Source organism: Fundulus heteroclitus, chromosome 21, assembly GCF_011125445.2.
Source record: "Fundulus heteroclitus isolate FHET01 chromosome 21, MU-UCD_Fhet_4.1, whole genome shotgun sequence".
NCBI classification, from domain to species: Eukaryota; Metazoa; Chordata; class Actinopteri; order Cyprinodontiformes; family Fundulidae; genus Fundulus; species Fundulus heteroclitus.
The window spans coordinates 11,622,449-11,641,598 of NC_046381.1; the positions used below are offsets into that span (position 1 = coordinate 11,622,449).

The window sequence follows — 19,150 nt, forward strand, 5'->3', positions numbered from 1 at the left end:
GATGGAAACAGAACTCAAAATCCTTATTTGTACTAAAACTTGATCAGTAAATGGCAGTAATTTGCAAATGCATTTTTCAGTCACAGAATAAGTAGCAACCACACAGCATTGAACAAAATTGTGCACGACCTTGCACTGCGGCAGCTTGTAGGGCCCACGCTCGGGGGCGGGGACAGAGTGATTGCGTCACCCTCAAGCCCTGTTCCATACGGCGAGTATAAACCTAGCTTAAACCAGCCTTTACGAGAGATGGGTGGTGTTACCTCAGTTTGAACTCTTGATAGATGTCACTTTTCGCCTTCAACACACGTATGATTCTGTGTGCTCGAGTTTACAGAGACAACAAATGTTTAGAACTTTAGCTTTTTAACTTTTCTTCTCAAAAGCAAGAATGTTTAAAAAAGTGCCAAACTGCCATGGAGTTGCAAGCAGTAGCCAGATTGCACTGGTGTTAGTTGCTTGGTTTGGTGTGGTGAAATTTGCATCTGGTTTACATGCAGAGTCTTCAGTCTTCCTGGACCGCCAGTAGTCCTCTATGACCTCTTTGGTTTTGCTGGTGTTCAGGATGAGGTTGTTCCTCGCTGTTGTGGGTCTCATCGTTGTTGGAAATGAGACCCACCACAGTGATGTTGTCCACTTTATCTCAAGAACTGCTGGTAAAATGTCCTACTTGGTGAACAAGAGATTGCAGGTATTGCAGGTTTCTATAAACCTTTGCTAAGTACAGCATTGATGATGTGGCTGACTTTTTGCCGTATAAGTTTTGTGTGCATCTGTTTTGTCTGTAATGCTAGTTCAGTTACAGACTTGTCCTTCTTGTGAATGAATAATTGTGGTTGGAGGACGATTAGAATTATTGGCATCATTATAAACGTCTAATGTTGATGCACAGAAATATAGGCATTACTCCTATGTATTCACTCTACACATCAAAACTTATTAATAAAAGCCCCATCCCCCTGAGAGAATGCTCACAATTATAGTTACAGATAACAATTTTCCACAATTTGTCTAATAAAGCTGTGACTTTAAAAAGATACAAGCTGTTACAATCGGAGACTCTTGGCGACCCTCTTCTCACATTTGAACCCAAATGTGAGAAAAACACGTTATTTTTCACCAGAAAATCCATTTTTCATTATAGTGATGCTGTCCTTCCTCGTCTAATTTCCCCTGGCTGCTTTTTTAGGATGACTTTATTGAACTTTATTAGGAAAAACAAGAAAGAAAATAGGAATTTGTCATTCTCCGTAATATCAAGGTTGGTGGAAATAGATTGGTTTGAAAGGCTTAAAATGACCTTTTATTTAAATGGTGTTATTATCCTCAAAAAAAAGGCTTTTGGCCAACATCTATAATCAGTTAGCACTTGTGTGTGTCTTTTGGCTTTTTAGCCAAATCGTTTTGAATTATAGAAAATGAAAATTGCCTTATAAGAAAATCGGGGGAAAGACAGAAATACGGTGTATAATGCTTGAAGATAGAGTTTTATTGTCTGAATTCAAGGATACTCTAAAAAAAAAACTAGAAAATGTTTAATTAAACTAGCTGTAGAGTATGCCAATTTACTGTCTTTACATTTGCATTTCAGAAAGGTGTCCTTTTAAGTTCAATAGAGCTTGCTAGATAACACAAATTAAAAATTATTCATACCATGGATTTTTAATCACATTTTGTCACATTGCAAGACATAGCCGTCCGCTTAAATTAGCAGGTTTGACAAGAACAGCTTTAATCAGAGAAGCGGTCAAGGGCCCCATGGTAGCTCTGGAGGAGCAGCAGAGATCCACTGCTCAGATGGGAGCATTTGTTGACAGTTGACTATTAGTTGTTGTTGTTTTTTTTCTTTTTCTTTTTTTTTCCTTTTTTTCCTTTTTTTTCCCTTGACTATTTCCCTGACTATTAGTTGTAAATTTAAAATATCTATTTTGAAAAGTGGATAGTCACTGAAGCAAATGAACCATTTTTCTGTTGCTTTTGCACATAAAAACTGAAAAGTGTAGGTAGCAGTACTTTTGCATGGCAACATAAACAGTCCGGCTGTTTTAGTATCAGTGTACATACTGAGTTTGTTTTTATTTTTATTTTTAGATAACAATAATCTTCATTCTCCCACAGTATGGAAATTCCGATGAGTAAATCAAAAAACAAAACAATCCAAATTTTGGGAAAACAAAGAACTATTATTAGAAGTTATTAGTTTCAAAGTCGCCTGACCCAAGAAGATACACAAACACACAAATTATGTGTTTAAATAGGGTAATAAGAGATTTACCTTGCATCTAATACGGGCAACATTTAATAGAAAGAGAGAGATACTTGCTCTTTGAGACCACATGAGCGCCTGATAAAAAAAACAAAACTTCATATCTGACTGTAAATGTAACCTTTAAAATGAAAAGCACAGATCTTGGCTACCATCATTCTCTTAAGCTCCCACCATACACCCTGCATGGATTCAACCGTAAACCATTTAGAGCAATCTCAGTGGAGCCATGACCTTTTGTTATAGAGTCAAAGCCAAGTGTCAGAGCTTCTCAGTTTAATCTCTTTTCTGACAAAGATGCTGAGATTCTTGAATGATTACATTAATTTTTATACAAAAAAGGAGGAACATTTTTGGGAGATTAAAGTATTATACTGTCTATATTTTTCCACAGTTTTTTTAGCATAGAATTTATGAGATGATAGTCCAGAATCAGAGGATTTGCTTGGAAATAAACAAATAGAATTTCATATCTGAGTAAAACATCCTGATAATTGTCAATGAAATTAAAAAAAGAGAGGGTTAAATCATAGATAAATTGTTTTTATTTGTAATAATAAAATTACATTAAACTGCACTCTGACGGGTTAGATTGCCGGACTAAATTTTTTGCTTGTCAACTCAGTTTCCTTCTTTCAGGTCAGTGTTTTTGCCACAGATCCACTGCCTTCTCAAAGACTCAGTGCCTTGGTTAATTTGTTTACCCTTCTTCCTCATCACTGGAGGAATTTGTCTCTGGAATGGGATTGGTGGGTCCCCAGCCATAAGTCAGCCCAGTCACTCCATTTGTCAGAAAAAGACCCTGCAGTCGGCCTAATTATTTTTGCTTGTGACAAAGGAGCTGTCTTACAGAAACCAGACGCATCCGTTCATCCGTAAAGCCACGGCGTCTCATAATGCAGCCAATACAGCTGGCAGAAATATGCTGATTTTAGTGTCAAAGCACATCAGCACTTTAAGAAACGAGATGCTTTAAAGCATAGCTGTAAATTTGACTTTGTCAGATTATGGAGAATGTGTTGAGGAGATGTCAAGCTGTTACTTGCGCACACATTAGGGTGAAAACATGTTGTGGAAGCTGTCATGATGAAGACATGTTAGCGCTTTGTATTTCCTGCTGTGTGTTTATCAGAATCAGAATCAGAACCAGATATACTTTAATAACCCCAGAGGGAAATTACTGTTTTTCTTTTTTTTCAGAATCAGATATACGTGTTAAATCTTTTGTACTATGACCACATAAGGTTCTATCAGTTTGTCATTGCTTTTGTTGGTAATTATAATGTATGAAATACATCAGCAAAACCACCAGCCATGAGTTGACACTTTCCTCTAAAACCATTTCTTGCTGCAGCCAAAAAGAGATGAGTTCATCCATCATTTACGAGTCATTTTAACAGCAAGACATTAAAGCTAGCTTCCCCGAGTCTCCTGACTTGTATAAAAGCAACTTCAGCATAATGTGGAAACACACGAAAATACCATCATCCTTAAAGTCTGACTGCCCTGTGGCTGTAATTAAAATGTTATGTCACAACTTTCTGGTGTAGATTCCTTAAAAAAAATGTTCACTATGGCGCTATCTGCCTCATCACTTTTTCTTCTGTCCCACTAAAACTTTCTGGGGATGTTTTTAAATAAAATTTTAGAAAGGAGTGGTTGTTTGCTGAAATTGTATCAAATGTATCTGGATGGCTAAGTTGATCTCAGAAACCTCATTTCCATTTCTTCTTTTAGTTTGTTTCTGTCACTGGGACGCACGGCAGCACAGTTGGTAGCTCTGTTGTCAGGATCAGCTTTGATGGCCAAGTTGATTATTACAACAAGGAATTTGACTCCATGTCTGCTTTGCTTTTAATGAAGACATATTTGCACAAATATATATAAAAAATGAAAAATAGAAAAATGTTTCTTGTAAATATATATACAATGCCTGTTTCTATGAAAATGGAAGATATGGTTGCGTTAGTGCATGTAAGCATGGTATCGATCTGGGCATTGTTAAGTGTTCTTTAGATTGACAGCGTGGACGAAGAAACTTTCTGTGGAGGCTGGTATTTGTAAATGCACTCTGTAGCGGTGGACCTGGAGGTAAAAGCCGATCCACTTTCTATCCCTCTGCGTTTTCAGACCAATGACAGTGGTGTCGTCTGCAAACTTCGGGGGTTTCATAGACGGGTCTGCTGAGGTGCAGTCATTTGATTACAGAGAGAGGAGGAATCTGGAGATAACACACCAATGAGGGACATGGGCCGTGGCGGTTCTTGTGCAGGAAAAAATGCACACCAGTCTCACCTGGGTCTGCCATTCTGTCAGGAAGCCTGTGATCCACTGATAGGTGGAGGCTGGCACTATAAGCTAGGTGAGCTTCTGCTGGAGGATGTCTGATTTCATAGAGAAAATTTTTTTAGACTAAGGCTAAATTTGGTTTCACCTGAAAACTGAAACTGAAAACTTAAAATAAGTTAATTTGATTTATCACCTAAAGGACCTGCGTCTGTGTAAGCCCTCTGGTATGTTTTCTAAACTCGAGTTTTAATAATAGAAATAGACCTTCTACCTCTAGTCCCTACACCAGACTTTTATTTTGTCAACAGAAAGAAGCTGCGACAGTCCTCTTGCACTAAGTCTTATTGATTTCCTTGCTTCCTTTTAAGATTGTGCGCAATACGTCAATGTGGCTTTGCATTTTAATACCACATTTGTTTACTTGCTTTAGGGAGACTAAAGGCTCAAGGTGATGCAAAGAACATTAAAGATGGAATTGACCACTGCAAAGCTACATAGCAGTTTGTCTAGTGTGTGGGATGATACAGGGAAAATCTATTCATTAATCAAAGAAAATCATTGAAGAAAGATGACGTCCAGACATAACTGGTGCTTTTTTGTTGATGCAGTTTTAATAAGCATCAACATCCACTGATTATATTTTCGTTTTCTCTTTGCACAATAGTAGTTTCAGTGTAAAATCATCTTCCTCTAATCATACAGCGCTGTGATCAAATTTGTGATCTTGTCTCATGTCTGCTATTTTTTTTTTTAATTAACCTAAGAAGTAACAAAAAATAACTTTCATAATATTACAGAAAGGTGATTTAAGCTAAATAAGTCGATAATGACTTGAACCAAGGTTTATAATTGTACAATATCAACCTGTTACCTGTCCTTTTTGTTATACTGGGTGAAACGGTTCTTCCGTCCTGACAGTTTTCAATACATTATGTATTCAGAAAACGGATTCGATCTCTGTGAGAGCTGCAAGACTGCAAAAACTCTAATCAATCCTGTCATTTAGACCAAATGGCTGCGATTGGTCAGAGTTTTGGTCGTGCCCACACCCCCCTCTGTCCCTCGAGTTCAGGGGGGTACCACCTCATCTATTGGTTGTCCCACATGCCAATCATTGTGACGCGTTCACTTAACACCAATGCGCGTGCTCGTTCCTTGCTAGTTTCCGCTTGCTGGCTGCGCATGCATACTTCTAGTGTTTATGTATCCGCTTAGCTTCGGTGTTAGCCATCCATTGTCACTCCGATGCTCTCACCGTATACTTTGAAAAAGGCTGAGAGTTGCAAGAAGCAAACCGCATAGAGGAGCGGTACATGTGCAGTTATTCAGAAATGGACTTGAGAGTTTATTACTTACATTTCCAGAAAAATTGTAGAATATACCCTGAAGGTTATCTTGTCAGAAAATAGGCCTGCCAGTATATTGACCCAATCTTTCATTCCTATAAACAGATTTCACTCTGTTTCAGCAGCAAACACACACAGAGGCATTGTTAACCATGTATAATATACAGCACACAACAAATTAATTTAAATCTTTTGTGTAGATGCATTTTTTTCATATTTGTTAAGTGTCATTGTGTCCTGACTGTAAAATATGAGACACAATATCAGTGGGGAAAAAAGCAAGCACCTATGGCTATTCCCAGCGGTCCTAATTCCATTTGCAAAAATACACTGCTCCCGGTCAGAAACAACCAATCAGAGCAAGGAGGAATGGCTTACCAGTGTCAATCATGCTTGTGTACGCTTTGCTCAAACCCTCCTCCCCTGCATACAGGTACAATCATTCAAGTTCAAGATTGCCGTTGTGCCACAGCTCTGCTAAGAAACAGCCTAATGTTACAGGAAAACTGCCAATTTCTTTAGTGGCACCTACTCAGAAACCAAAGACAGGCAATCGTTGGAGCAGCACGGCAGGCTCTGCTGTGGGGAGGAGCTTCGAAGGGAGGACTGCTGTGCAGCTGAGAGAAAGGGGGAGGGACCTGTAAGGTGTGGTTATTCAAATTTTCAGGCTAAAAGCTCCTACATACTTAGGTATACTGTGTGCATACTGTGAGCCCTATGGACATTTTATCCTTCATAGTGGAGCTATTGGCTACATTTTATGTGGCAAATTATTGCATTTCCCACATTTTCTGCCAGTGGGATGAAGTGCGGGAATGAATAGCAGCATTTTTGATGAGCTAGTTGAGCACATGGACCTGTTCCTTCTCCAGTAGGCACCCATCATACATCTGTCAAAGCTGCACAGAGAGGGGCTGTGACACTGTGGGTCCTTGTGACTGCCTGCGTGGAGCAGCTCAATGCATCAAGCTTGGTGTCACATATAAAGCAGTTTGATGTGAAAACTTCTTCCCACCAAGCAGTTTATAGTGTGACATTGTGTACGTGGTTGTACAAATTGAGTTTTGTGCGTATCTGTCCACACGGAGTCCGACTCGAGTTTGCGCTAACTCCACGAGTTTGGACGTCCATGAACTTATGTCCACGCAAGTATGTGAGAGCCTTTAGTCTATAGTTTTGTCAAATCTCCTTACTGCAGCTTTAATGTTTCGTGTTCTAGATGACTATATGTTAGGTTTCCCCGTCGCAAGTTTGTACCCCTTTTTCATAGCCATGCTTTACCATTTCGTAACCTTGAACTCAACTATCACCCATCACTTTTTGTCCTTTGGTAGCTAAGTATTTTGATATTTCAGAGAGAAAAACAATAATCTAAATTGTAAATGATTTCATAGTATATCATCATACTGGACAGTTAAGCTATAAAATTACTCATACATCTCAGAGATTTTGTTTTTTTACTTGCATGGTTTTTCTGAGTGGAAATAAAATTAATGCTCCAGAGTGGTCCAGCAGGAGTCCCAACTGGTGTAGATGTAATGTAGAATCAATTAAAAGATTATGGTGATGGCAAAGATGTATTTGTACTTTAAAGATGGCACTCACCACCAAAGATAAATCATCACAGTATCACTAGTAACATGCAAAAGATCCTCAGCAATAATTAGAAAGGCTTGATTAATGCCAAGCCAATAAAAAATGTTGCACTGATTATTAATAAGGCCATAGATCATGTCAAAACTGATCTATGCCCTTCTTAATAATAAGTGGAAACATTTTGACATGCCATTTTTTGATCAAATTTATAATATAAATGTGTCAATCTCACGAAGGACTTTGGGCTTAACTGTGTATCATTTTCAAAGCAGATATAACCTCTCTAGCTTTTGCCTTCATCCACCCATCTATTATCTATACCTGCTTTTCCACACAGGGTCACGAGGAGCTGGTGCCTATCTCCAGCGGTCATTGGGCAAGTCACTAGATATGCCATTGGACAGGCCACTAGTCCGTCACAGCTTTTGCTTTGATTACAGCAATTTTCTTTTTTTAAAAGGTTTGCTTTAGGGTTTGGCGATGATGTATCTAGGTATGCGAAAATAACAACAGTATACAACTATTCAAAAAGTTCTACAAATTTGATGTCAGTGGAGTAAAGTCCATTGCGAGGGGGATTATGCGCAGAATGTACTTCTGCAATTCTTCTCCACTCTTGTTGCTGCCTCCATTCCTATCACTAGGATTATGCTTAGAATGCTTTTTGAAGAAGTCTTTTAGAGAAAATTCATCAATTCAAAGAGACGTTGGTGACACTTCAGGGTTATAGGTTAAGGCCATGTTTAACCCCTAACCCTACATTGATCAGGCACTAAGTTACTTAGACTTAGACATCTTTATTTGTCATTTTGTATGTACAGAGTGCATACAGAACGAAATTTCGTTGCATACAGCTTGTAATTAAAAGTAAGCAATTGAAATGTAAGCAATGCAGGAAAATTGCAGCAGTGATTAAAAAGTAAACAATTGCCGTAAGATCTTGAGCAAATTGTTTTAAACACTCATGAAAGTGATTATTGAATGCATTTTATTTACTGTTGTGTGTGTGTGTGAAAAAAAGCACTAGTGTTACAAGGAATGTGATGTATAGCAATAAGCAGAATAGCTCCTTTACAAGTGGCCACTGCTTCATAAATGCCTGTAAAGTCGTTCATGTGCTATATGGAGAGGTGTAACCTGACAGGTAGAGATAGACATAAAGTATAATACATGACCATAGCTCTCAGGGTGGGCCTTACCTGATGGGCACAACAAACTCATCATAACAACCTGTTGATGTTGACGAGCAGAATCGAAAATCCCACACAGATAGGCACACTTACAGCTGTGCAGCATGTTTGCTTTTATTTGTACATGTTTACATACATGTGTTCCACCCAGGAAAATACCATATATGACCCAACGTCTGTTCACAGCTCTAGTGCAGTGCAGCAGACAGCTGTGCCACAGACGCACTGCTGTGAATCACCGTGAGGCCCTTTTATTTAGGTCACATTCTGTGCTTCAGCAACCAACAGAAAGGATCTCTTGTCTACTGCAATGAATACCTTTAGCTGGACACAGCCCTGCAAGAGCCCCACAAGAAGTGCGTGTCTAACGGATATGTAGCGTTTGCATTTTGAGTTCGTTCTTTCGGGTTGTGTTGCTGTACGATTTTTACTCGTACCATAAAACAGCGGCATAATATACAGGTTATTACTCTACCCCCTGTGATATGATCCTCTGTTCTAGTACTGAGGATAGAATTGTCAGAACAATTTACATGTTTTCAATTAAGCACGCAAGATATATATATATATGGACGTCACTTTCTTGCGTTTGACCTACACCCTGTCCTCTAGTTACATAAAGGTATGGCTTCCTTGGTTTTCATCCCTCTTGCCCTCCCCTTATTTTCCTTCTTTTATCTACCACACAGTCTGTTGGTGCTGTATTATAAATCGCAGTAATGAATTGCATGCTGAGGCTAAGCCACACTGCTGTCTGCGTGCTACACTGGGGTCCATGGGCTTTTATTTTTTTGTTTCGTTACCTTTACCTACAGTCTAGTAAAACAGTGGATTCAGCAACTGGCCTTCTTCGGATGAGTAAGAAAAGTAGTTTAGGGGTTGCTGATGGATGCAGTTGTTTTCCTGACACGGCGTGAGGAAAAGGTCGTTTATTACAGATGCCACCTGAAGCCCGGAAGCTATTAGTTGGGTCAGATGGTTTGCCTTCAGAAGAACCAAAAGTATAGAGGGAAAGTTCAAAAGCATAATTCATGTTTGTGGATGAAGGGGTGGGGTGGAGGGGTGCATGAATCCACATTGAGCAGGTGTACTGTAAGTCTAAAAATAAATGCACTTTTTGACCCAGTTTCTTCATCCAGTGCTCTGTAAAAGTTCCTGATTAAAGGCTAAGACTCGGGGTAGTTTTTGTGAGTTTTACATTTTCTCCCCTGGACCTACTCAGGGGCTCTTTACTCAAAGGGTCATCTTGTAGTGGACAAAAGGAATGGTCAGAGTATTTAACCATTCAGAATTCATTAAGACCTGCTTCCGGTCTATTATTATTATAATTTTTTAGGAATCAATATGTCTTCCAATACGTTTTTATTTGCTTCTTTACCAGGCACGCTTGTTCAGTTGCTTCTTAACAGCAAATAAAATATAGCACCTAAGGCAATCACATGGCAGCAACTTATGGTATTTAGACATCTAGATGTGATCAAGATGGCTTAAGTTAAAGCTGAGCATCACAATGCATAGGAAAGTTGATTGTAAAGCCAGATGGGTTGGTCTTAGTATTTTGGAAACTGCTGATCTACTGCAATAGATGACTTTTCCATTAACAATAATTTCTCAGGTTTCCAGGAAATGGTCTGTAAAAGAGAAAACATCCAGTGTGGGAACAAAAATCTTTTTTTAATGGAGAGGTCAGAAGACAATGAGCAGAATGGTATGAGATGATAGAAAGGCAAAAATAGCTCAAATAATTACTCATTGAAAACAAGGTATTAGGAATACCACTTCTACAGTTGCAGAAGACCAGACCTTCCATGTAAAAACTGGTTGATCTCATATTCCACATAGGCTCACCAAAACTGGTCAGGATGGGGCAACTTTAAGAGATTATAAAATAACAGTGGTTTTGGGTTATTGAAGATAAATCTGTGATGTTTACATTTGTTTCAAAATTGTTTATGGTGAGTAATTAAATTCATTGTAGAGCAGCTCCTGTACATACCTTATTGCTATTGTAAAATGCTAATGTGGAGCTTTTGGTTCGCTTCAGTAGCTGCATGAAAACCTTTATGTTCTAAAACAACAGAGTTAAGTAACAGCTGGTAGTCCTCTCTGGTTTGATTTTGTGTCACGTTTTAATGTTGCACAAGAGAGTGTTGCATTGTGCCCTTAGTTCCTCATGCAAACATGCGTTGTGGTAGAAAACCATACTGAATCACCAGGGCTGTACCAGATGTTGTTAAGACAAATAGATGCACCCTTATACCCCTACATTTTAGATGCTTAAGTACCAGTTGGGTATTTGTTCAACTCCACAGCCTACATGGGAATGGTTGCTGTCCATGTCCGTCCTTTTGTGGCCATGGTGTACCCATCTTCCAGTGGGGTAATACACCATAAAGGTTCTTCTCAAACTGATTTCATGATCATAACAGCGACTTTAGTGTACAACAATGACATACATCGTGACCAGATCTAGAATCCAACAAAGCACCCTTGGAATGTGGTGGAATGGGAGATTCACATTTGTGATGGATCCATGTTAATATAGACCAAAATATCTGAGGAAGGTTTTTAACATCTTGTTTTAATCAATGTCATGATGATGTAAAACAAAAGGAGGTCCAACTAGTACCAGCAAAGCAGACCTGATTTAGTGGCTGGCTATTGTATTTTGTTTTGATTCTTCCCGTGTGATTAGAAGTACCAGTTTCTCTGCATCAATAAGATGTTTACAGAGAAGTTTAGACAGTTAAACACTGACAGAAGAAAAGGAATAGGAAATTGATGAGAAAGTCATGGTTAATAAATGTTGCGTTCTGATGTCCAACGCCTCAACTTGGACTCTTGTGCAAAGTGTCAGTAAATTTTAGATAGACTGGTTTAACGCGTATCGGGGGGAACTACCCTGTTCTTTTACTCAAATGCTGGAACATATTTACCTTGTCAAAAGTTTTGATACCTTACCCAAGATCCTGTCTTCCTCGCTAATCCTCCTCCAGGCAAGGTCCTTTACTGACTCGGTAGTGATGGCTCGACTTATCATAGATAATAGGACGGGCTCAAACAGCGTCAATGTCTTTGTCCCTTATTGTTCACTTTCAAGCTTTTTCATGGTCCTTCTGTCCCGTTGAACGACCTGGCACTACATCACATAGTGGAGTCTCTCTGATTGGTTGACACTCCAGCTGCAAAAGTTCAGATTTTCCAACTCTAGGGTCTGCAGCTTCGGACGCTCAAAACACGCTGCACCCGACTGATGAAACGTGCCGCAGGACCTCTCGACATTCCTAGAGGTGTGTCCACCAAAGACTTCGCATGTAAACCAGATGCCCCTGACGCACAAAACGCATTCGGTGGGAACGCAGCATAAGCGTGTTTTAAAAAAAAACTGATGAACCAACTTTGTGTTTTATTGAAGGGTGGTGATCATTCGATAAAATCCAGGAGATCCCAAAGGTTGTTACAAACATTACCCAGTCAGTTCTGACATAAATCCCCCTAAAAGTAAGATTTTTATTTATTCTGAAAGCTGTGCTTTGTTGTTTGTTAGGGTAATAATTGCATCTTTTCATTATGATGTTGGCTAATAAGCATGAGTTATGTATTGGTTTCAAGCTATTAAAAAAGCCATTGCCTCAAAACCACTAAAATTGTCCAGCATTCCTCCTGGTGAAAGTTATTCTAATGAGATGCCACAGATAGCACCAGAGCGAATGGTGGGCTTCGTCCGCTGTACTTGGAATCAAGTAATGCAGAGCTGCTCCTTTCCCGGGTGTTGCTGAACACTGCCTGTCAGCTGAATGAAAAACAAAACAATAAAGGTTGTTTCTATTTGTGACAAAGACGGACGGTCATTGTATGAAAACTAAAGTTATTCCAGTCATCACTCGCATTAAGGAAACGGCAATTGTGTTAAACATTTTTATTGTAAATTGCACTGTAAATGCCATTGCTACTGAAATTAGTTTATTGGTTTTATTGATTTTTTTTTCTGAGAAACTGTGATGCTCAAAACACTTTACACCTTTGAACTCTGTTTGGGGTGATAATAATATGGTTTCCTAGTCTCTTACACTATGCAGTGAGTAATAAGTGGCTTGTGGTCTTTTTCATGTATAGTTTTCATTGAGCGCAGCTTATTTAGCTCCATCCATCTTTCGGTCAGCTTTTACCAGTTACTCTGAAGAACAGCAATCCCTCCAACAGAATGGTTTCACCACCACATTTTAACATGTGTGTTCAGGTTAATGTGCAGTTTTAGTTTTCCACCAGATGTAGTTTATTGCATGTTGATAAAACAGTTCAATGTCAACCTCATCTGACCACCACCTTCTTCCACGTGTTTACCATGTTCTCTGCATGAATGCAGCATTGTTATATAAATAATTCTTTCAACAATACCTTTCTTATTGCCCCTTTTCCATACAGGCAAAATTCATAGATTGTAAAGTAGAACGAGTTCCTGCTGCTTTTCCAGATGACTTTAGTTATTATTTTCCAAGGTCAAATGATTATGATATTTTGAAGTTTTTACTTAAATGTGCTTTCTAAATTAGCTCTAACACAATTGATGATTCCCAAATGAAACAAGTAATTATTTGCCTTTTGCTAAACATGACAGACTAACTATTCTGGTAAGTTGTATGTGTTATTTGTGTCAAGGGGGTCTTTAAGCAGCCCCTGGGACCCTCTTGAAATGTTAAACCTGCTGTACCATCTGCAGTTTGACACTTTGTGTGTGTGTGTGTGTGTGTGTGTGTGTGTGTGTTTGTGTGTGTTTGTGTGTTAGGTTACATGGATGCATCATCGCATAGTGCCCTTTAGCAAATACAGCACAAACACTGTTTAGTTCTGTCATTTCATTTCTGTTAAATTCAAGCCAAACACAAACAATACGTACAAGGAGCCATGAGGAGTGTGTCGCTTCTATTTTTAGAGTTCTTCCATTTGAGGTTATAAAGGACAAAGATAAAATACTGACTGAAAAGAAGAGGTTCGGCGTCAAGAGCTCTCGTCTGCTTTTCTTCAAATTAAAGCAGGCATCATAATGTGCTTTGAGTGTGTGAAAATATTTTAGATTATATGGAGTTCTCACTAGTGCCGAAATACCAGCCAACTTGATTCCTCTCGCTTCTTGAAGGCATTTCACCTCTCTCCTGGTCAGGGGAAGGCGCCTTTTTGGACGAGAGGTAAAACATCTTTAAGAAACAAGAAGTCTAGTTTGCTTCTGTTGTTGCAATTAGCATTATCATGTCATGGGTGATGGAAAGTCAACATCAACATGTTTATAATTCTCTTTTCTGTCTCTCTCTTCCTCTGTTTTATTTCATGGCTGCATGTTTCTTTGTAGAGCTAGATTTGAGGCCTGCGCAGACTTTCTGCAGGAGCAGCCGGTGTGCGCAAGCCAACCCCGGCCACAATGACCATGAAAGGCCTGTCCAGCAGCCGCAGTCACCACGCAGTGACCTGCGACCCGTCTTATGACTCCATGACTCTGGGCCATGCCGATCGCCGGTCTTACTTCCTCAACCCGGGGGAGGCTCATCCGGCTGAGAACCCCTGCTATACCCAGCGGAGCGCCTTCCAGACTGAGTGCAGTGCCTATCCTGACCTGACCAGCTGCACTTTCCCTCGCAGACACTACAGCTCCCACCACGAGCTGAAGGAAGAGTGCGGCGCCGTGGTGCCTTACACCGGGCCTACAGGGAGCTGTAAGGGAAGCGGAGGGAACAATAACCGCATACCGTCAAACTTGCTCGAGCAGTTCGAGACCCAAGCTCCGCTGAGACGGGAAGGTTACCACACGCTGCAGTACAAGCATACGGCGCTGGAGCACCAACGCAGTGACAGCCCCGGTCGAATTCGCCACCTTGTGCATTCTGTGCAGAAGCTCTTCACCAAGTCCCACTCTCTGGAGGGGCCCTCGGGCTCTGGGGGAGGCGGGAGTGGAAAGATGAACGGCAGCAAATCCAGTCCGGACGATCCGCCCTCATGCTCCGGCACCCTGAAGCACAGCAAGCGCAGTAAGAGCAAAGACCGTTCCAAGTCAGAGCCCAAGATGCGCACCTCCACGTCGGGTTACTGGAGCTCGGACGACACGCTGGACCGAGAGGTGTGTCTCTACCATCACCAGCAGGGGGGTGGCGTTGGTTCTATGCCCTCGGGAGTCATGACTATCGGACGGCACCCGGACAAATCCCAGTCACAATATTTCATGGAGTCCTACAACACCATCAGCGCCCAGTCGCTCAAGACGTCGCGCAGCAACAACGACGTGAAGTGCTCGGCGTGCTCAGGTGGCGGCAGCGCAGCTCTGCCGCTGATGAGCGGCCTCGACGGACAAGTCCAGCTTAAGAAGAGCTCGTGGTCCTCCACGCTGACAGTGAGCAGAGCGAGGGAGGTGTACCAAAAGGCCTCCGTCAATCTAGACAAAGCTCTCGTCAAAGCCGAGCAGGGACGCACTTGCCATTTCCTACAGGTAGGACTGTTGCATCAGCCCCGCCTATTGCATGTCACGCTTCATATATCACCTGGAGCCATCTGCTGCTCTATGCGTCTGTTTTTCTTCCTGCATGAATCTGCATTTGTTTATGCATGTCTGTCTGTCTGTCGGAGCGGAATGATTGCTTCATCCTGTCAAGCCTTGATCATTTGTCTTGTGTTGTTGTCCTCTGTATATCCATAAAACATTTTGAAAAACCCATACCATGGCATCTCCTCTTTTGTGTTTGTGTGCATTGAATTGTTTATTTAAATTTTTTTTACGTGTAAGCTCGTTAATGCTGACATGTCCATGGTAGAAAATATACCTACTTTTCCATCGTGCAGTGCAGCAAGCTCAAATGGTGCCTCACAGTCCATGTTTTCCAGTGTATTACAGCGAGTAATGCATGTATTTCGCCGTCAAGATCAAGCGTGGTCTGGTCATAGCAGCGGTCATAAAATTGTGTGTTTGTCAGTCAGTGTGGTGCTCCGGTGAGATCAGAGACAGCAAGAGTTCAGCAGACTGAAGCTAAAAGAAAACTCCCCCAGTCTCCAAGCTCAGAGGGTCACACAGCAACACAGAGAAACATGCACACTGACGCTGCAATGTCGCTGGGTCAAGCGTTTGCTGTTTTTTGTCTTCTTCTCGTTTTGGAAAGGTTTCCAGATTTTCAGTGCCTTGCAAAAGTGTTCATGCCTTTCGATTTATTTTCTTATGGGGTTTTGTTTAATAGCCCAAAAATCCTGTTTTAGTGTGTATGTGTGAAGGTTTAAGTGTGTGAAATACTTAAAATTTAAAGTAATTCAGAAAAGTGTGGTGTGCATTTGTATTAAGAGCCATTTAGCCAATACTTTGTGGGCAACAGCTGCTAGTCTATTGGGGTATGCCACAACCAGCTTTACACATGTAGAGACAGATTTAGTTTTCCCTTCTTATTTATTTTTTTTTTTGCAGGATAGTTCAAGCTCAATTAGATTGTTCCTCAATTAAATATACTCTAAACCTAATCATTCCTCCTTACCCCCTGTTAGATGTTTTGGGTTGTTTTCTTGCTTGGAAGGTGAACATCTTCCCCAGCCTGAATCGTTTTGCCACATTTACCATTTTTCTTACTCCAGGATTGCCCATCCATCCATCTTCTAATCACCTCTTAGCAGCTTTCCTGTCCTGCTGACAAAGAGTTTGATGCTGCCACCATCGTATTTTACTGTAGGGATAGTGAATTCTGGGTGGTTTTGCAGCGTTTTTTAGCGTACAACTCTATAAGACTTCTCAGTTATTTATTTCAACAATGGTTATCTTATTGCCTCTGCTCAGTAGAGGCCAGATTGGTGGAGCGCACCAACAGCTGTCCTGTCAGCAGACACTGCAGCTCATCCAAAGTTACCATATGCTGCTAGAGTCCTTTCTGATTGACTATCCAGGTTGATGGCCAGGTCTTTATGGGTAAAAGGTTGGCATGCTTTTCATATTTTGAAAACTTGAGATTCTATTTTATATCCTAAACCTGCTTAAAATGTCACAACTTGCTCTTTGGCCTGTCTGTTTCTTGGCCTTTTATGATGCAGCTTCTTTAATGCTCTGTAACAATTGTTTAAACTGAAATTGAATTAAGGACATGAGGACTATAATGAGCACGAGATGACTTCAGAAAAGTATTTGTTGCACTAGATTTTATTTAGAGGTACAGGAGGTTGAAGCACACCACATTTTTATCTATAAAATTTAGATGTTAAAAACCATGTATCCTTTCACTTCCTATTTAGAATTTAGCATTGATTTGTTTTGGTTCATCATTTAAGTGAAGTTTGTGGACATAGCATGACAAAATATGGCAATGTTCAAAGGGTGTGAATACTTTTTCCGGGCACTGGATCTTGTGGAGAAGGGTAAAAAGCTTCTCCTTAAAAAAAATGCCTGTGCTTGTGCATACTGCACAAGAAAAAAGAAAAAAAAAACGGAGAGTAAACAAGGAAGGTAGAGGGAAGCATGAGTGGAAAGGACAGTAGGGGAAAGCAAAAGGCAGCGAATGTTCGCTCTGCCCATGCATTTCAACATCCTGGAAAGCCAACTGAGCAGATCAAGGCAGGAGGCTGTCACTGCAACGAGGCAACAATATTTTCAGACACAAAAAGCTTCGTTTTTTGTTTTTTTTCTTCAAAGTTGATGTTTACTGAAGGTGTTTTTATATAAAATCCGTCATCCTGCAAGCTTACTGTTTGCAACAGAATTTCCAGGCAACATCTTTCAAAGGCTATATTCGGAGAAGTGGGGGGGGGGGGGGGCATAATTTAAGCGTGACTTTATTTCACGCACCCGTTTTGATGGTAATGCAAACCCATTCTTTACCACTCTGTAGTTGCCCCTGACATTAAGGTCAGCTCGGTTTCCTAGCTACGCAGTCGTCTGTTGAATGATTCACTTTTTTCTTCACCCTGTATCTCATTTCTTTCACTTTCAGAGCTGGTGCCCTAAAAGCCACTCACATTGGGAGTGCGGTGGTTGTGCCGAACAAAACCCCCTTTGTTTTTTCCCCTCCTCTTTCCATCTCTGCTGTCTTTGACTCACTCTCTTTTAGATTATACCGGCTAGGAGATGGGTTTTCCTTTTTATTTATTTATTTTTAGCTTCATTAGCGAGCGTGAAAAGCCAGGAGAGCAGGCGGAGGCCAGGGTTTACAGCAGTTCTCTGTCAAAACGATTAATTTCCCCACGTTTGATATGCAGCTTGCGTCACGGGACGGGCGAAAGAAAGCCATCGGCATTGTAAGGTTAATGGTAGGATCAAGACAGGCCGGTTCAGATTGTATAGCAGTCTTGTCTGCTGTGTGTGGGAACAATGTTTTGTTTTTTTCCTAGCTCAACTAATCTTACCTTAATTCTGCAGGTGCCTCAGGATGACTGGAGTGGCTTCTCTCCACTGGGGAAGGATGACGAGATCCCTTGCCGGCGAATGCGCAGTGGCAGCTACATCAAGGCCATGGCAGAGGAGGATAGTGGCGACTCGGATTGCAGCCCCAAACCCTCGCCCAAGGTCCAGGCACGGCGAGCCAGCTACCTGAAGGCCACGCAGCCTTCTCTTACTGAAATGACGACGCTCAAGTGAGTGTATGCTCTCCATTACCTGGTCATTTATGGGAAGGCAGAAAATGTATTTACTCAGAAATGTTTTGGTTGGTTGTTATATTCAAGGGTGGGGAATGGATGAAGGGGCAAGTCAAAAGTAAAGCTGAGGACACACAACAATATTTTTTGTCTGATGCAACTGGAAAGTGTGCCCCAGTTCGCTCTAGTTGGTGACGGTCAGCATGAGCGATCGGAAAAGTGTTTGAGCGGAATACACGCGAATCGATCACAGCCAGTAAAGCGTCTCCTCAGTTTATCTTTCAGCAGAATCTGGACTCAATCAGGTAGTTCTAACGGATTACCAACCCAATAGCAATGATGAGTTGCCAGCAGCCAAATAAAAAGAGAGAAAAACGTTTTTCAAATAAAATCCTGGGCAACTAAAATATACGTGTTAACAGGTCTTAGTGGTATACATATGCTACCATTGCTGCGTGGCCTTTTGATCCAATTTGTAACTATTGTCTACAAGCAGTTAAGTGTGTGATCACACGGTCTGAGTTGTGATACAAAAATCTGCTGAAACCACTACTAGCGTGTACGCCAAATCTGTAAAGACTGAACGTTGAGTAGTGTCTTCCCCGAATATCCTTTGAATGTCTTGAGTCGAGTTCTAATTCAAGACCTTTAAGTTCCAAGGTGAGTTCAAGGTTAAAATGCACAAATCCCGGCTAAAATCCCAAGTCCTAAATTTTGAATTTCAAGTTTCAAGTGAATCAAAGATAATACTGAATAATTTCCAAAATTAAAAAAAAATAAATTGCCAGAAAGTTGAGTAAGAGAAACTGTACTCCAAAAACACCAGAAAATTGACATAATATAATGTAACAGAAGAATCTTTTGTCCGTTTTTACTAA

The 19,150-nt window shown here is 40.7% G+C and overlaps 1 protein-coding gene across 4 annotated transcripts in view; it reads left to right on the plus strand.

Moving 5' to 3' along the window:
* Positions 1–19,150, plus strand: part of dlgap1b (discs, large (Drosophila) homolog-associated protein 1b) — a 150,758-nt gene that overhangs the window by 65,144 nt on the left and 66,464 nt on the right. For all 4 annotated transcript variants that reach the window (XM_036125632.1, XM_036125630.1, XM_036125631.1 and 1 more), the window contains exons 3-4: positions 14,035–15,162; positions 18,055–18,269. In XM_036125632.1, the coding sequence (XP_035981525.1) occupies positions 14,104–15,162; positions 18,055–18,269 (1,274 nt within the window). In that variant the 5' untranslated portion in view covers positions 14,035–14,103. The remainder of the gene's footprint in view (positions 1–14,034; positions 15,163–18,054; positions 18,270–19,150) is intronic.